The following is an 18,674-nucleotide window of genomic DNA, read 5'->3' as shown; positions in this document are numbered from 1 at the left end:
GTGCTGTTCCTGGACTTGTTGGGGGCTTGCCTCCCTGCTGGTGGGCCCTGTGTGCTGCCCTCTCTGGGCCCAGCTATGCCCCATTAACCTTAAGAACTTTTTGGACATCTGTGAGAGCTATATTCAAATTAGCAGCTGAGGAGAGGAGCTGGCGTCGGCAGCGTGAGGCTGCGAGGGAATCCCAACATGTGCCATTCCCCCCTGTACTACGCTGGTAAAGCAGGAGCCCTCCTTGCATTTTGTTGTGGAGAACGGGAGCCTACGCCGCTTTATGGATATTTTCAGCGGGAGCCCACCCCGCTTTATGCACCTGGCTTTGGCAGGTGCCAACCCCGCAGTTTGCTACGAGGAGCGGGTGCCCACCCCGCCTCCATGCTTATTTTGATAACAAGTGCCCACCCCGCTTCTGCTTTTGTGTTTACTGGCGGGTGCCCACCCCGCATTGCCGCCGCACACTGAAAGTGCCGAAGTAAATCACCGCTGCAACCCGGGAAAGAGGAGAGCCGAAGAAATCCGGAAGTCCAGCACCGGTGTCGGACTGGGGGCGGGCCGTCCGGAAGGAAGGAGGTGCTGAGAGGTGCAGCTGTTGTTGGCAGGGCTCCCGGAAGAATTAGGAGAGCTTCGCTTGTGCCGGCAAGCAGGAGAGCCTGGGTCCAGCGGGAGCCCACCCCACCCTACTGGTCCTGCCTCACGTAGAAGTCCGGAGAGGGCAGCCGCTCGAGGCACAGTAGAGGCGCCTTTCTCCCTGCTGTCGGGAGATCAGAGGGCAGCCAGAAGAGTCCCGGTGAGCGTGGGGGGATCTTGGATGTATTGCGGGTGCTGGAAGGTACACCAGAAGTGCCCGTGTTTGGTTGTCTCACAGCTGCCCCACCAGACAGGGGGCAGCTGCAATGTTTTTGGCATTTCCGATTCCAGAGTCTCCGAGTGGGGCTCCAACAGGTGCCAGACCTCTTTGTTATTCACAGCTGCTCCACCAGACAGTGGGCAGCTGCAACGTTTGGGCTGCCTTTAATTAGATTCTCCTTGAGGACTCCAGAGGGCACAGTTAGTGCTTGTGCTCATTCCTTTGGGGGCATTGTGTGTGGGCAGTCCAAGGGCATGGGGATGCCGATCGGGGCACATTGCTGGTGCTCATTTGGCCCAATTTGTTTCAGAGAGTCCCAGTGGGGGGCTCCAGAGGGCACAGTGAGTGCCAGTGCCTACAGCTTTCTTCACAGCTGCACCGCAATTAGCGGCAGCTGCCACGTTTAGGCCTGCACAATTGTGCACTTTTGGGATTATGCTGCATTGGCAGCCAACCCTGACATTTTGGGACAGATGCCATTACGAGCCCCAGCGAAAGGCCAGTTGGCGAGGGGGTCTGTTTTATGTTGGTAGGGCGCAAGGCCCTAATGTGATGGCGTAATGTGATTTATGCTTGTGGTGCCTATGACATAATATATTCATGTTTAGGATGTTTATGCATAATGTGTTTATGCTGGTGAGGCCTAGTGCGTAATGTGTCTATGTAATGAGGTTTGGGTCTAATGTGATTTATTGCCTAATGTCATGCTATGATATTTTAGGATGGGTTCTAAGCCCATCTTGGAATAAAGAGTAAGCTAAGTTAAAAGAGCACTATTCTTAACCCTTTGATTGCTCATGATGAGCTGAGCTCGTCATGAGGCACGGTGCTCCTGTGCTCATGACGAGCTCAGCTCGTCAGGGCCACACCCGTTCCCGTGGAACTATACACTTACAGCTGCGCTCGTCATGAGCACCGGAGCGCCGTGGCTTATGACGAGCTCAGCTCGTCATGAGCATTCAAAGGGTTAAGAATAGTGCTCTTTTAACTTAGCTTACTCTTTATTCCAAGATGGGCTTTCACATGTGTATTCCTATGAAGACCAATAATTATATTAAATAAACCATGTGGAATGTCAACTGCATCCTAAAGTAAGGGGCGGCCCACACTATCGAAAGCTGACAAAGTCAGTCGAAAGTAAACTGTGAATGGAGATCTTCCAAAGATAGACACATACAAGGAATCCACATTGTTTATTCTGTTAAAAAAAATGTATTGAAAATTACTGTCCTAGTCTAGTGTAGATAATATGAATAGATGTAACCATAACAATGAACAAAACAGTGCCAATGAACGTAATTAATAAACAATATATTAAAAAGAACTGCAACATTGTTGATGGTACTGACTGAAATCAGACATTAAATAATTAAATCAGTCTTCGATAACCATCCCCTTCCTTATAGCTCCTTGTCAACATTTCATAGCACCAAGATGCCCATCAAAGTTTCATAGGTGGCCTCAAGCTCACATATCTGAGCTGAACAATTGTTTAGTTTTCGTACTTAGAAAATGTGGCTGTCTGCTCAGTTATGGCTTTCCTGCGTTGCTAAAGACCTGATTCGGAGGAGCCAATGGCTTTCGTTAAGGATGTATGTGCATAGCTCACAGGAAACAATAAAGGTGCTTCACTGCTGAATGTATATCTGCACCAGGCTTAAATACACTTTTCTGATTCTTATGAAAAGACTAGACGGCTGGATGAATGTTGTAAAATGCAAGAATTAGCCTATGATTTTTTTTGGCAGACGATTACTTTACTGATATCAATTGTTTAATTTATTGTTGGGTTGTTTTTGACTGTTTACGTTTTTTAAACTGCAATATATTAGTTCTATGTATCTGCATTCATTGGTGTGTACCGTATTTATTGGAGCAAATGCCATTTCTCCTACTTTAAGTCTTTCCAAGTTGGCCCGTCATTTTGGTTTGCGCTCTAGCTATTTGCCACATGCCTACCTATTAAAAATGGCTTGCAGTGCAGTCGCGCAGCAGGCATGCTAAATGCACGCGATGAATTGCCAAACACAAGCTCATCTGCATCCGTCCGTGTGCTGGCCGCCCACAGCGCCAGCTAAGCGCCTTGAGACCGTCTGGGTGAGTAGTGCGCTATACAAATTTAAACTTGACTTGACTTGAAACTCACCTAATCAAGGAAAAAGCTTTTGATGGCTAGATCTAAACAATTGAGTATTTGTCCTTCTCACAACAGTACTATACACTTACTGGATGATAACAGTGTACCTATACAGGGTCCTTCTTCCTTAAAAAAGAACTTCACTAGCTACTTTGCTCTCTGATACTGCTTTGAGATGTGAACGTATCAATGCTTGCTCACTCATAAATCATGCTGTGGATATAAACCTTTTAGTGTCAACCACAAATCTAGAATTGCTTTTTGTCACAGAGACCTGGACATCGCCTGATTCCAATGTCGACTTGGGGGAAGACTGCCTTGATGGTTTTAGGATTGAGCACCTACCGTACCATTTATGGAGAGGTGGATGTTTGCCAATCATATTTAAAGCATACCTTAACGTAAAAGTTTACAGATAAAAGATTTTAGCTAGGCCAAATTACTTGTGTTTACTCCAAGCCTCTTGGTCTTAAGCTCCTTGGCTGAATTAATATGCTTTTGTCCTCCAGGGCCATGTGCCTACTGTGTTGCTTTTTTTAACCTTTAATTATTTCTCATGTGTCATTTATTGAGTTATACGACTTTAATATTTGGGTAGATGCTTTTAATGTTTTGGCTACCTCTGACCTACTGGATTCACTGGTGGCAATGGGTCTCCAACAACTAGTTACCAGACCTACACAAATTCATGGTCACACATTGGAACTGACCCGACTCAGGTTAAGGAGGTGCGCCCGGTGGTTTGGTCGGACCATTCTCTTAACACATTCAATTTGGACCCCACTAGCCCCTCAGGGCACAGGGCCCAATTATCTCTGAGATTTTGGGTGAGATTCTTCAGCCCGCTCATCCTTCTTCCATTGCGATTGGTTCGGTAGCTGAGGCATATGGCAACTATCAGATGTGGAATACCATGGCACTTGATACAACTTTACCTTTAAGAAACAAGAATCCACCACAGTGTCCTTCTGCTCCTTGGTTCAATAAGGAACTGCAAGCTGCTAAATGCCACTGTAAGAAATCCGAAAGAGTATGATGCTCGAATTGGTGGAGCCAAAAACTGATTATAAACTGGCTTTGAAATAATATAAGAAACCGATTAAAACCATAAGGCAGAATACTTTGCAAAATAAATTCTGTTAGCCTCTAATCTTTTCCATCAAAAGCACTTTGTCTGACCGTTTTTGTGTGTTACATCAGGTTACTCCTACTCAATAACTGTGTGATGAATAGGCAGTCTATTATGAGACTAAGAGTTGAGATAATGTTACACAACGTTCACTTCCCAATCAAATATATCCTATCTAACATCGAATATTGGATCTGATTCTCTAAATGCATGCTCTTCATCTGTTCTGTTAGGTGACTTTGGTCAGCCCTGTGTAAGTGAGTTTCTCAATGTTGCCACCTCTATTACATCTGGGTCAACGCTAGGCTCACTTCCCCTAGGATATGGAAAATGTTATCTTGCTCAACCTCTTTGACCATATGCAACCCGTCTCTGGAGACATCCACTATACCCTCTGAGTGGAAAAAAGCACTAGTGCTTCCTATTTCGAAAAAGCCTGCTGCAGACCCGTTAGTGCTTAGTAACTTTAGACCCGTCCTCTTTTGCCCTTCTCTTGTATAATTCAGGAGAATTTTGTAAATAAAAGATTCTCCAGGATTTTTGGAGGAGCATACCTTACTGGTTGAGGCCCAGTTTGGGTTCTTTCCTCTTCACAGAACAGAAGGGACCTTGCTCACAGCAGTGAATTATCTGTGTATGGTGGCGTATATGGGTCCTCAGGTAGTCTTAGTACTCCTGGACCTGTCTGCCGCATTTGGTACAATCAATCATGGCATCTTGATTCCTAGACTGGCGGAGACAGCGCTAGATTTGATTTGATTTGGATTTGTAAAGAGGCGTAAAGGCGCTGAAGGCCTGAAGTATAGAACAACCCAGAGATGAGTAACAACATTATTGCATTGCAGGGAACCTTTATACGGTAAACAGCCATGTCTTTAGAGCCTTTCTAAAAAGTGAGAGCACCATGATCGAAGAAAGGGGAAGTGAATTCCATAATCTGGCTGCCGTGACTGAGAAAGTTCTACCACCGCCTCTTTTCTTGCAAACCACAGGCAAGGAGATAAGATTAAGATGAGCAGAGTGTAGATTTCTATCTGGGATGTATCGAAAGAATATCTCCCTGATCCATGCTGGGCTGGCATGATAAAGAGCCTTGTGAACTATACAGAGGGCCTTGAACATGCTACGTTTTTTTTTACAGGAAGCCAATGCAGCTTACAAAGCCCAGCAGAAGCCGACTGACGTTTGGGAACATCATGAACAGCCCTAGCCAGAGCGTTCTGCACATCCTGTAATTTTGCCTGGATATAATAGCTGGTGGCTATATAACAATACGAAGGAGTACCACCAAAGATAAGGCTCGACAGCCAATATTGGTGGGATGAGACACTAGTGTAAAAGAAGAAGTCCTTCTTTGTTTTTAAGGAACCCCTCACTCACCGACCTGGTCGGTGACATGCTTCATCATCGGGGCCACCTTGACAGCCGAATGCCGCCAAGGTGTGCTGCAACACCTGAAATACAGTGGAGCGGGTATGTGAGTGATGAATGTGCAAAAAGAAAAAAATCAGTGAGTTAAAAATTGTCCTGGTATAACTTAACACAATATTATTTATTCTAAAGCTACTGGACAATATTAAAAACAGTGATGATACAATGAAGGCTTTAATGGGACCTAGTGTATCTGTGATATGTGTTGGGTCTACATGTTTCAAACCATATGGGATTTACCGGTTTTTCATCAGGACCAAAATGCTGTAAAAGGAGTTGGGTGGTCAGGGTACACTAACACCCTGCCATACCTGCAACCCTTTCAAACCCAAAATAGCGAATTGCTAGATGGGTAAAAGTAGTGGTAGTAACCCAGATGTGGTTACAAAAAATGAAACAAACTCCTCAATGGAGAAATGTTTGCTGCACGGGGATTTGAGGGGAAGTTACAGTGAAGTTACAGAGTTCGAAACATATTAGTTCCTCTGGTCGGAATTCGGCTGAAAACCTACTTCATTCCCTCCGTGCACACGGGTGCACATATTAGTTCCTCTGGTCGGAATTCGGCTGAAAACCTACTTCATTCCCTCCGTGCACACGGGTGCACGGAGGGAATGAAGTAGGTTTTCAGCCGAATTCCGACCAGGGGAACTAATATGTTTCGAACTCTGTAACTTCACTGTAACTTCCCCTCAAATCCCCGTGCAGCCAACATTTCTCCATTGAGGAGTTTGTTTCATTTTTTGTAACCACATCTGGGTTACTACCACTACTTTTACCCATCTAGCAATTCGCTATTTTGGGTTTGAAAGGGTTGCAGGTATGGCAGGGTGTTAGTGTACCCTGACCACCCAACTCCTTTTACAGCATTTTGGTCCTGATGAAAAACCGGTAAATCCCATATGGTTTGAAACATGTAGACCCAACACATATCACAGATACACTAGGTCCCATTAAAGCCTTCATTGTATCATCACTGTTTTTAATATTGTCCAGTAGCTTTAGAATAAATAATATTGTGTTAAGTTATACCAGGACAATTTTTAACTCACTGATTTTTTTCTTTTTGCACATTCATCACTCACATACCCGCTCCACTGTATTTCAGGTGTTGCAGCACACCTTGGCGGCATTCGGCTGTCAAGGTGGCCCCGATGATGAAGCATGTCACCGACCAGGTCGTGAGTGAGGGGTTCCTTAAAAACAAAGAAGGACTTCTTCTTTTACACTAGTGTCTCATCCCACCAATATTGGCTGTCGAGCCTTATCTTTGGTGGTACTCCTTCGTATTGTTATATAGCTACCTGTCTAGGGGATTGGGAGTACCCTTCCATCCACAGCAGTGGATAAAATCCCTTAACTCTCCTACCCTGTTAAATATATATAATAGCTGGTGTCCAGATATAGCACATTATAGTAATCTTTTCTGGACATAACCAGCACCAGGGCAACCAACCTGTTTAGAGCAGAGAGCGGGATGAACAGGAAGATTTTCTTCAACATTTTTATAAGCCAGAAACACATGGCGATTGTACGATTGGCCTGTCAATTCAAAGGGAGTTAGCTGTCCATGATCACCACAAGGTTTTTAACTTTACCAGCTGGAATGGGCAGTGTGCCAAAAGTATCAGGTCACCAACGGATTAATGTTCTAGATGGAGGATTCGGCATTAAAGAGTATCACCTCCGTTTTTTCTCGACTGGGCTTCAGAAAGTTCCATTCCATCTAGCCTGCTACAACTCACATGCGAGAGAAATTAACTGTGGTGTCTGCTATGTTCTTGGCAATTGACACAGACAGTGAACTGAGTGTCATTGGCATAGGGCAAGGCTTGTAGCCCATAGGACCGAAGGAAGCTCACTGATGAAGAGACATAGAGACGGAACAACGAAGGGCTCAAGGATGAGCCCTGCTGTACACCACATGGTAGGGAGAACTGACTGGAAAGGTATTGGTTCAGCATAACCTTCTGAGATTGGTCATAAAGGAAGGAGGACAGTAATGACAAAACCCTATCTGAAATGTCCAAATCCCATTGGCGTTCAGTTAGTGGGGAGATGGTATCTATGGCCGCGGACAGATCCAACAGGATCAAGGCTGCACCTTTCCCTTCATCCACTAACCGCCTAATACAGTCAGAGGCCACCTCAGGGGCAGTTTCAGTTTCATGATGTTTATGGAACATGAACTACGACCTTTCCAGCCATCCTTGTACTGCTGCAAACTCAATCATGTTAAGGTCTTTCTCAAAGACCTTAGCAGGTAATGGAAGTAACAATATTGGATGGTAATTTGTGAGGTTGTGAATGTCTAGCATGGTCTACTTAACAAGAGTCTTCACCACAACCCCCCTTCCAGAGCAGTGGAAAGCAGCCAGAGCAAATGGCTTTATTCATCAATGATGCTAGAGCGTGTGCGATCGTACCAGCAATCATGTGAAGCGTACCAGGTTCACATGATTTAAGAGAGGAGCCCGTCTTGGTATTAAGTAGGTACTTTTTGAGAACTTCAGAGGTAAGAGGAGGCAAGATAGTAAAATGTTCTGCCTATTTGTCTTCAGCTTCTGAAGTGTTAGGTGGCTCTAAATAAATCTCACTATTAGAGGTTTGACGCTTGGTGTTAATTGATTTTGATACTTCAAGCTCATTATAGATGTTAGTGATTTTGCAATGAAAGAAGTCAGCTAACTGATCAGACAGTTCTTGGGAGCCTTCCTGATCTGCTGAGGATGGAGGAATAGAAACCTGCTGCACCACCTTAAAAAGCACTTTGGGAGATTAAGCTGACTAAGGTTTTTTATTCTGTTAAAGCACGTTTATATGGCCTAACCCTAAGCTTGTGGGCATCTTTTTCTCGATCATCATAATTCTTCCTCCACGTTCGCTCATGAAGGCAACAAGCCTGCCAAAGAGCCCTCAGCCAATCATCAAACTAGGGGACTGATGGCGGACACCTGCTCAGCCTGATATCTCGTGCGGGAGCTACTATGTCAGTGGCCACACCCAGTCAAGCTGCAAAGTCTACTTCTCTCTTGTCCATGTCGTCCTGCGTGTCAAAGGCTACGTCACTTAATGCGGTGGCCAGGGAATCAGTAGATACCCTCTTTCAATTCCCCCTGCACATTTTTTTGTAGGGGTGCAGACAACTTCCAGATGGTGAAGGGAGCGCAAGAATAAAGAAAGCACTCCATGGTCAGAGCAACAGAGGGTAAGCACAGTCTGAAAAGACATCCGAGAGTCAATAGAAAAGATACCGTCCAGGGTTTTTCCTGCAGCGTGAGTGGGTACCGTGACTAACCGAGTCAGCTACAGACTAGCATGGGTCTTAATCAGTGCAACTGAGTCTCTGTTGATGCTGTCTTCAAGGTGAAATTGAAGTCACCAAAACAGTCATATAACTCACTATTCACCATAAAAGGTTCGATAATGTTAGACAGCTCAGCCCTCTCCACCCATTTTGTGGTTTGCAATTGAGAACGCAATTTGTGCGCAAACTAAGTATTAAAAGGTGGAATGGCAAACTGCATTCACAGGATCGTAAAACGGCCTGACTATTGGATACTAATTAGGTAGGTCACAGTTTTCAACCCCATGATTGGTTACAAAAGCAAGAAGGGATAGCAGCAAGGGACAGCAGACCTCAGCACTTGAATTTGCATACCCAAATGGGAACCCTGTTTTGTTTTGTAAAGTAGCCTGTGTGTATTAAAGAGACCAGCTATGCTTTTAAAAAACAATGTAACCAACGTAAATAAAACGTGTTGAAAATAACACGATTCTTACTCATGGCATCAATTTATAAGTGAATGTATAGCGAGTATCTTATAAATGATAAACCTAAGTGAACAAAGGCAATAGGATAAAAGTAGCAATGTTCCTTCCATAAAATCAATCAATCAATCAGTATACTTATAAAGCGCACTACTCAGCCGTTAGGGTCTCAAGGCGCTGGAGAGAGGGGATGCTACTGGTCGAAGAGCCATGTTTTGAGACGTTTCCTGAAAGTTAGGAGGTCCTGGGTCTGGCGTAGCTGGAGTGGTAGAGAGTTCCAGGTTTTGGCGGCGAGGTGTGAGAAGCATCTTCCTCCGGTGGTGGTGCGGCGGATGGTAGCGAGAGCATGGTTGGCAGAGCGGAGATGGCGTGTGGGAGCGTGGAAGGAAAGTCTGTCGTTGAGGTAGGCTGAACGGTGTTGTAGAGAGGCTTGTGTGCGTTGGTCAGGAGCTTGAAGGTGATCCTTTTCAGTACGGGAGCCAGTGTAGGTCTCTGAGGTGGGGGAGATGTGGCTGTGGTGTGGGACGTCAAGGATGAGGCGGGCGGATGCGTTCTGGATATGTTGTAGCTTGGTTTGTAGCTTGGCTGTTGTTCCTGCATATAGGGCGTTGCCGTAATCCAATCTGCTGCTGACCAGGGTGTGGGGGATGGTTTTCCTGGTCTCGACGGGGATCCACTTGAAGATCTTGCGGAGCATGCAGAGAATGTTGTAGCAGGAGGAGGAGATTGCGTTGACCTGCCGAGTCATGCTGAGAGTGGAGTTCAAGATGAAGCCCAGGTTGCAAGCGTGGGTGGTGGGTGAGGGTGCGGTGCTTAGGGAGTTGGGTCACCAGGAGTTGTTCCATGCTGAGGGATTGGAGCCGAAGATGACAATCTCTGTTTTATCGGTGTTTAGCTTGAGGCAGCTTGATTCCATCCAGTTGGAGATGGTGTGTAGTCCGTTGTGTAGGTTGTTTTTGGCAGTAGTGGGGTCTTTCGTGAGGGAGAGGATCAGCTGGGTGTCATCTGCATATGATACTATGTTGATGTGGTGTGTCCGAGCGATGTTGGCGAGATGAGCCATGTAGACATTGAAGAGCGTTGGGCTGAGGAGGATCCTTCAGGGATGCCACAGATGATCTTGGTGGCCTCAGCCAGGAATGGCGGAAGGTGGACTCTCTGGGTTCTGCCAGTGAGAAATTATGAGATCCAGTTGAGAGCCTTATCGCGGATTCCGGCGTTGTGGAGTCGTGTGCGGAGGGTGTGATGGCATACTGTGTCGAATGCGGCAGAGAGGTCCAACAGGATGAGTTCTGCGTTTTTTCTTAGTTGAGAATGATCCTTATGTCGTCTGTGGCAGCGATGAGTGCCGTCCCGGTGCTGTGATTTTTTCGGAATTCGGATTGGGAGGTGTCGAGCGTCTTGCTGTCTTCTAGGAAGCGGGAGAGCTGGCTGTTGGCGACTTTTTCGATTACCTTGGCAGGGAAGGGGAGGAAGGAGATCGGCTTTATGCCTAGTTCAGAACATGTTTTTGCACAAAACACCTAATTAGTCCCTTTTATTATGGAGCAATCCCTAAGATTCACTATGTTTCATTTGTTTTTAACCTACGTTGTATTCGCTTTTAACACAATCCATGTAATCTATTTCATCCCAGATTGAGACTGTGGCCCCACCTGATCAAAGAGAAAGGTTCCTTTCCGACCACGGTGAAATTCTTAATCACAATTCCCACCAAACCCTCAAAGCATCAGGATCTTGAGCAATGAAGTACTGCACAGAACCCCTAAATGAAAGGTTATATGTGTTTGTGGCCCATACTGCGCACCACGTGCAAAAGATCTCTGAGAAGCAATGTCTGATCCTTCAACCAGTCTTCAGTAATTCTAACCACAACCGGGATTAGAACAGGGCTGGCTCAAAGTAGAAGAATAAATAGAAAGACAACTATTCGTTTTCCTTTAGGATAAAGAAGGGCAGCGACTGCTGGCCATCTTTTCTAGGGCTCATTTCATTAGACATTTTCATCAATAAGCATCCATAAGGAAAGATGCTGGTAAAACACTGTGAAATGGAGGTAGAAGTAACGTGAACAATTTGAACCCGCAAGGCAAATGCCGTATATAAGCTTGTAAAAATCTCCACGATAAAAGAAATATTTAGCAAGAATCAAACAAAAAACAATACAAAGCACATCCTATTACAGCATTCAGTCCGCAAGTGAAACACTAATAAAAAGATGATATGCTGCTGGCTGAGGAAAAAAGTATATATGTAACGACTGTACAGAAGCTTCTCATCATTCTTTGCTAGGGGAAAAATGGAAAAACTAGTACACTTTTTGAGTTATTCACTTTGTAAACATTACTCACTCTTGACTTCTCAGAGATAATCATATGGGAAGACTTTTTAAAACTGCATTTTTAGGTCGAATATGGGAAACATCCTTTACAATGCAACTTTTACCATGCAGTGCCTTTACGACAACTTTTACAACCCAAACCATTATAACGCATTGCGCTGGGGGGCGCTCTAGGATAGGGAATACGTTTAATTTACTACCCAACACCTTCCCTAGTGTCCACGGGGACTGGAGTTGGAATAGTAAATTAAACTATTCACTATCCAGCACCCCAAAGCGCTATGCGTTATAAAGATTTTCGTTGTAAAAACCGCGTTGTAAAGGCATGCGTGGTAAAAGCATGCGTTGTAATGTCATACATCCGTCAAATATAGTTAAGCAGAAGATGCTTTTTGAAAACTGGTTTTAATAGAAAACAAATTTCCATTTTAATATGAACTTTCGAGTTACTCACAGAATCTCCGCTCTTTGCAGACACAATATGGCCATTAAGGTTGTGTTCTTGGCAAAACCGCTGGTGTTTCTCGAATTTCACTGTGCGCATATGCTCCAAATCAACTAAAAAGTCATTAAAAGAAAAGAAATTCATAAAGAAAAAGCTATATATAATCCTGCAATAACACAACATCTTACTGAAAAATAACAGGCTAAATTACATTCACTTCAGTTCGACTGTAGGAGAAGAACAAGCTACTTACCTTTGGATACTTCTAATGCATATTCTTATTGAGCAGCAGATTCCTCATCTTGTGTATATTCCCAGGCATCAGGAGGATCCAAAAACTTCAACGCAGTACTACGGGACAAACAATAAATGGAGTTGTGCTGCTCTGCGCCAACATTGTTCTGCTCCTGAATTAACGGGCTGAGCAGCATAAAAATGCCACCCATATGCGTTGATGTCAGCTCTAGGCTCAGATGCAGAGCCCATTGACAGATTGGCATGACCAGTGTGCAGATCTCTACAGTTTGACCTTTTTAGATGGGAAAAAAGAGTCCAGTACGTTTAACAGGGAGTTGGGAGGGTCAGTTAGGCATCTAGGGTCAATAAAGTATCCACCAGAAAGATCCGTACTGAAGGTAGGCAACTTGCTCTTTTGATGGATACTTCAAATTGCAGATTCCTTACCTTGTGAATGGATACCATAGCAGAACCTCTCAAGGTAGCGAGTCTGTCTGCCTCAGACCAAAAAGTCCTGCCGAACCAAGCCAGCAAAAATGCCTCTCTCAACAGACTTGACTGTTAGGGCAGTAGTAATTTGTGAATGTATGCATATACCAATGCCCAAAAAGTCAACTGATAAATGTTTAGGACAGGCACTCTGTGTGTCAACAAAATTGTGGGCCATTACCGATGTGGGAACTGTTTGACGTGTGACTCCACGACTAAAACAAAACAGTTTGTACATGGTAATATTAAATATGATTTGCGAGACCACACTATCTGCAATTCACAAAATGTGGTGTACGAGATATGGTGTCCGTGTGGTCTCATTTACGTCGGTCAGACCACACAACATGTTAAAAGTCGACTGTCTCAGCACAAAAGTGGCATCTGATGTAGAAATGAGCATGCACCCTTTGTGTCACATTATTTGGAGCATGGTCACACCCCGTCAGACTTGCGTTGGCAGGTAATCGAATAGATTAAAAGTCCAAATAGGGATGGTAATATTGCCAGAATGCTTGACCAAGCAGAATGCTGGTGGATGTTCTGCTGTGATAGCATCAATAAGGGACTGAATAGTCTTGAAGAATGTACGGCTGTACTCTTCAATTAGAGCAATGGATATATTGAAATGTATGATACTGATTAAGCAACTTAGGAATGTTGAAACATCTACTGTTGTGTATATATCACTGTCACTGAATCGTCCTGAAGAATGTACGGCTGTACTCCTCAATTAGAGCTATGAACTATAAGATACTGATTCAGTAACTTAGGAATGTGTAAACATCTACTGTCTTGTATATAGCCTTGAAGAATGTACGGTGGTACTCTTCAATTAGAGCAATGAATATATTGAACTATGCGAAACTGATTCAGTAATTTGGGAATGTAGAAACATCTACAGCTCTGTATATAACATTGTCGCCGAATAGGATTTGTTCTCATTATATGGGATCTTAACTATGACTGTATATAGGTTCCCATTTAATTTGTTTTGACATGTAATTTTGGAGCTTAGGTGATGTAAAATTATTATAAGAAATTGTTAAATATATATTTTTTTATTACTCATTTGGTTGATATCTCCATGAAGAAAGGCTTTGCTTGGCTCTAACATAGTTAGGAGCTTGCATTACCAATAATGTATACATGACTAAGGAATTGTATTTCTAAGGAGTAAGTGTATTTATTACACCTGTTTTCGAACTACAAACAATTATGTCATTGGGTATGTTGAAATTCTTTCTCCCTTCCCTTTCTTTTGTTCTCTCTCCTTGCAGATAAGAATAGAGCTTGGTGATGGGGTCTGTTCTCTGTTTCTTTTACTGGAACTGTTCCAAAAAGGCCGCCATTATTCGTCCGATATGATCATTTTGAGATAGTTTTATTTATAAATTCTTTACAGGAGCGCTATATTGATTTATTTCTGGGGAGTGTTCTGGCAACCTCGTATAACGCCACTTGCATTTTAAAACTTGAGTTCATATCTGTAGATCGGTAATCAGCCTGATGGCAAAGGTCCGACTTTCTGATCAGTCTGCTTTCTATGTTCTTGATGGCACGTCTTAAAAGACTTAGTTGATCAGCCGGGAATTGTAGTCCCGGGGCGGCGGCGCAGCTTCCAACACCCAGTGACTCCTGGCGGTGGCGGGGTGGTCCCAATGCAGTGGGCTAAGGTTGCGGCGTTGCACAAGGTAAGGCTGCGGCACTATTTGGCTCTCTCCCCCCTCTCCGCCAGTCTCTGGTGTGATTATAAGCGCCTCCTGGCGCAGACACGGCGTCAATCGAGCGCACCACCGCTAGGGCAGCTGGGAATTGTACTCCCCCGGCGGCGGCGCAGCTTCCAACACCCAGTGACTCCAGACGGTGGCGGCGTGGTTCCAATGCAGTGGGCTATGGTTGCGGCGTTGCACGAGGTAAGGCTGCGGCACTGTTTGGCTCTCTTAGTTGTTAAGTATGTTAACTTAGCTCAAGAACCATTATTTGGTAAATATCTCACTGCTAGCTGCTTTGGACGACATGGAATGATCATATAAGTCTTCTGGGGGCTGCTTCTTTGCCAATGTGCAGACGGTTTCTATACAGAGAACAATTAATCAAGGAATGGCTCAGTCTTGCACTATCTTCTCCTTCTTTGCTCATTAAAATCAAACAAAGAGCTGATCATCCATCCGATATTCCTTGGTGCAAATTATATAAAAGCTTAGTGCCCTCTTAGGATGAAGCCTTTCTTCTTTCATAGAGGGATATGTTGGAGCAAAGAATGGTGAAAGGGTAATAGCCTGTCCAACATGAAATGGAGTGACTTTTTTCAGTAGAAAGGAAACTGGAGTCCTCAACTACAACTTTTCTGGAAATTACTTTGTATACGGTGGGTTAACAGAAAGAGCCTGCAGCCCTCTCACACGCCTAGCCGAAGTAATGACAATGAGAAAGACCGTCTTTAATGTCAGAAAAAGGTTTAAGTACCACTATGGCCTCACTAAGGGTCTGTGGGGAAATAAAAAACCTTTGGAATATCTCATCACAACAGGTAATTTAAGTAAATATGACTCATCTGGCAACCTCAAAAAGGTTGAAAGAACTGATAAGTAGCCCTTAACAGTACTCAAAGGAAGACTTGCGAGCATAGGAGTGAACACACAGCAAAACTACAGACAAGTTTGCTTGTAATGGGTCAATTGGTCGGGTGCTTTACCAATCCACAAATTCGAATATGTCCCAATGACTAGAGTACACTGATTTTATGGAAAGAAGCCTTGTTGCCAAGATGATGTCGACGACATAAGGGGTAAGGTTGAAGGAGGTAAACTCCCACTACTCAATTCCGAAGCATGGAGATGCAAATTGTACAGGCCTAGGCACAGTATCCTACTCTGATGCTGCAACAGAAGATCCTCCGGAAGCTACAGCTTGATCGTTAGATAGATGCTCATGCCCAGGAGTTTTAGGTACCACACTCTCCACTAGGATGACATGGGTCCAGTCGTGCCTGATCTTTTTCAGAACTTAGCGTATGAGAGGAAGTGGCAGAAAGGCATAAAGAAGTTTCCAGCTTCACTATGAAGAGAAGCCATCTCTGAGAAAGAGCTCAGTTGGAAAGTCCAACATTCAGAATTTATGACATTGCCTATTCTCAGTGGTGGAGAAAAGGTTGAACCAGGGTTCTCCTCATTGCTGGAAGACACCCTGCGCCATCACCAGGTGCAACAGTCACTTAGTCCACTAAGCCTTGGCAACTGAGTTTGTCCGTCATAACGTTTAAATATTCTGCCAGAGAAATTCCTTGGCTACCAAGCCACTTCCAGTGGCACAGAGCCTTCTGACACAGAACAAAGATCCCACCTGTCCTACTAGTTGTAGTACCACATGGCGGTGTTTTGTTCATGAGCACCTGCCTCTGATGGCAGACAGGAAGGCCTTCAATGAAAAGCGAACAGCTTACAACACCAACAGTTTGATGTCAAAGTGACACTCCATTGAAAAGCAGAGGCCTCGGATCTCCCCCTCCCAGAGCCCTCACCAACCCACCACCATCAGCTCTGGTTGGGGTAAGGAAAAGGGCCCGCCATTGACCAAATAGTGGTACAGTAGCCAGTACTGCAGATCTTTTGCAGTCTTCAAAATGAGGATACAATCCGACAGGTTCCAGAACACAGGTGCGATGTGAGATACCACTGCAGAGCCTGCATGTGCCATCTGGTACGACTGACCAGCAGGAGGCCAAAAACTCCAGGAACCTCATTGCCATGTGAACTAAGATCCAGAACCGAGGCTGAAACACTGAGATCATAGTCTGAAAGTCCTGGACTCTCTGCTCCAGGGAAAAGGCACAAAACTGTACCGGATGCAGAACAGCTTGGATGAACGGAAGCATCTGCAAAGGAGTCAGGTCTGACTTTGGCATGTTGATAGGGAACCACAATGATGCTAGGAGATTATCTGTTGTCTGGAGGCGATTGACGTCTGTCTGAGGCAAGCCTGCCTTCAAAAGCCAGATATAGGCTGCACATCGTCCTTTGGCATCGACATCAGTAACCAAGTGAAGCGAACCGGTGCAGAGGATGGCTCAGGGAACAGTCACCACTGAGTCGGTGGCTTCAAGGGGCACAGATGGTGCCAAGGGCAGATCAGTCAGAAGTCCAACTGAAGACCCCTAGGGATCCGGCTCAAAAACCCACCAGATGAAGCTAGTAAAGTGCTGAAAATGCACAGCACGGACTCTACGAAGGCCTCTACTTGCTGCAACACCACCTACAAACTCAGGAGTGCCCTGGAAACAAACTCAGAATTGCCTCTGATGGAACCAGAGCAAGAGCAGAAGGCACATTATCGCCCTCATAGCCTCAACGGGGGCCGAGAATGGAGGAAGAGGCCTCTTCCAACTTCGACGTCTTCTGTGACGGTGATCTATTGTGAGTGTGACTTCAGCAACAGGACCTTCTATTCGACTTTCACCGGCGGCGTTGTGGAGTCTTCCTGTTTTTGGCTACGTCAAGTTTGGCCTCACGATCCCGTATGGCCTTTGGGTTCATCTGGGCACAGCTGTTGCAAGCCCTGGACTCATGCTCTGTCTATAAGTATACTCCTTTGATGGTCCTTTACAGATGTCTGTTTGCTACATTACCTACAATGTTTGAACCCTTAGGAGGTGATATTTTCCACTGTACACGGCAAATCAGGATAATATTTATGGTTTGAAAGACCAAGGAGAAGCTCTGGATCCATGTCTGTAGGCACCAAAAGAAAGAAATTGACGTGCGGTGCTAATATGTTTGGCACCAACATTTCGAAGGGACAATTTATCGAGCTATTGTCCTAGATTAATGTCATGTTCTTAAGTAGCAGGCATCTAAAGACTAGAGTAGAAAAAAATGTGTGGAATTTAGTCTCGTCACATCACAAGAGGATCAATGTGGGCCTTGAGCCGCACAATGTCACCTACCAAGGCAAGGGTGCAGGAGTACTGCTTTAAAATTTTCGGAACCAGGTTGTTGCCTGGGAATATTTAGAAGGTATAGAATCTGCGGTTAGAAGCATCCATCAGAAAGCTTGTGTTGTGTTGGTTCTGTCCTGGTGCTGGCTCGAACTACACACCATGGTAAAATATTTCATCAACGTATCCCCCAAAAGCTAAGCTATGATTACCATGTTCTAACAATCTTCTTTTCATTAATTTTTAAATAATAATACAGAAGAGTGCAGCTGGCATTAGCTTTAATAAATGCTTTATTAAGTACTGCCGTCTTCAGGATTTACCTAGAGACTGGCATGGATTTATCTTTACTAGTTAACTGACAGGTAACAAGCGTGTTGACTTTTGGGACAAGTAGTGTGTATGTCACAAACGTACATTTTTAGTTGCTTATTTTATAAAAGATTAGTCATGTGGTAAATAATGAATATGAAGAAAGCAAGGTCTATCTAAAGTGCGCATGGCAGTTTGACCAGCCGAGATGGCCGGCCAAAGCGTCCTGTGCACTTGGAGTGGGCAAATCATTCCTCCCTTGCCCTGCTCTGTGAACAGAGAAGCCCAGCCCCTACACAGCTGAGGAAAGGGAAAAATAAAATTATAATTACAAGGATTTGTTATTATTTTTTCTGCTTTGACGTCCTCAGTGGGGCGACACTCCTCTGCCTTAGAGAAGGAGCCACCACTGATTAAAAGCATCCCCCGTAGTTCGTGCAACTGCCTTGCTATCAAAAGACATCGTTTTTAAAGGACAACTTCAGCCCCATCTGGCAAAAGGAAACTTTAGAAAAATACCCCACTAAATAATACTGAATAAATATGTATCGCTGCATGGAATACGTAATGCGTTCCAGAATGAATTGACAAGCAGCTCTCAG

At 44.5% G+C, this 18,674-nt stretch overlaps 1 protein-coding gene across 1 annotated transcript in view; it reads right to left on the bottom strand.

Annotated features, from left to right (window-relative positions):
- RAB28 (RAB28, member RAS oncogene family) overlaps positions 1-18,674 on the bottom strand; it is a 653,251-nt gene that overhangs the window by 113,551 nt on the left and 521,026 nt on the right. Inside the window, exon 5 of the mRNA XM_086964082.1 lies at positions 12,108-12,211. Coding sequence (XP_086820208.1) covers positions 12,108-12,211 — 104 coding nt within the window. The remainder of the gene's footprint in view (positions 1-12,107; positions 12,212-18,674) is intronic.

This window comes from Lissotriton vulgaris, chromosome 3_2 (assembly GCF_964263255.1).
Source record: "Lissotriton vulgaris chromosome 3_2, aLisVul1.2, whole genome shotgun sequence".
NCBI lineage: Eukaryota > Metazoa > Chordata > Amphibia > Caudata > Salamandridae > Lissotriton > Lissotriton vulgaris.
This window is presented reverse-complemented; position numbering and strand designations above follow the sequence as displayed.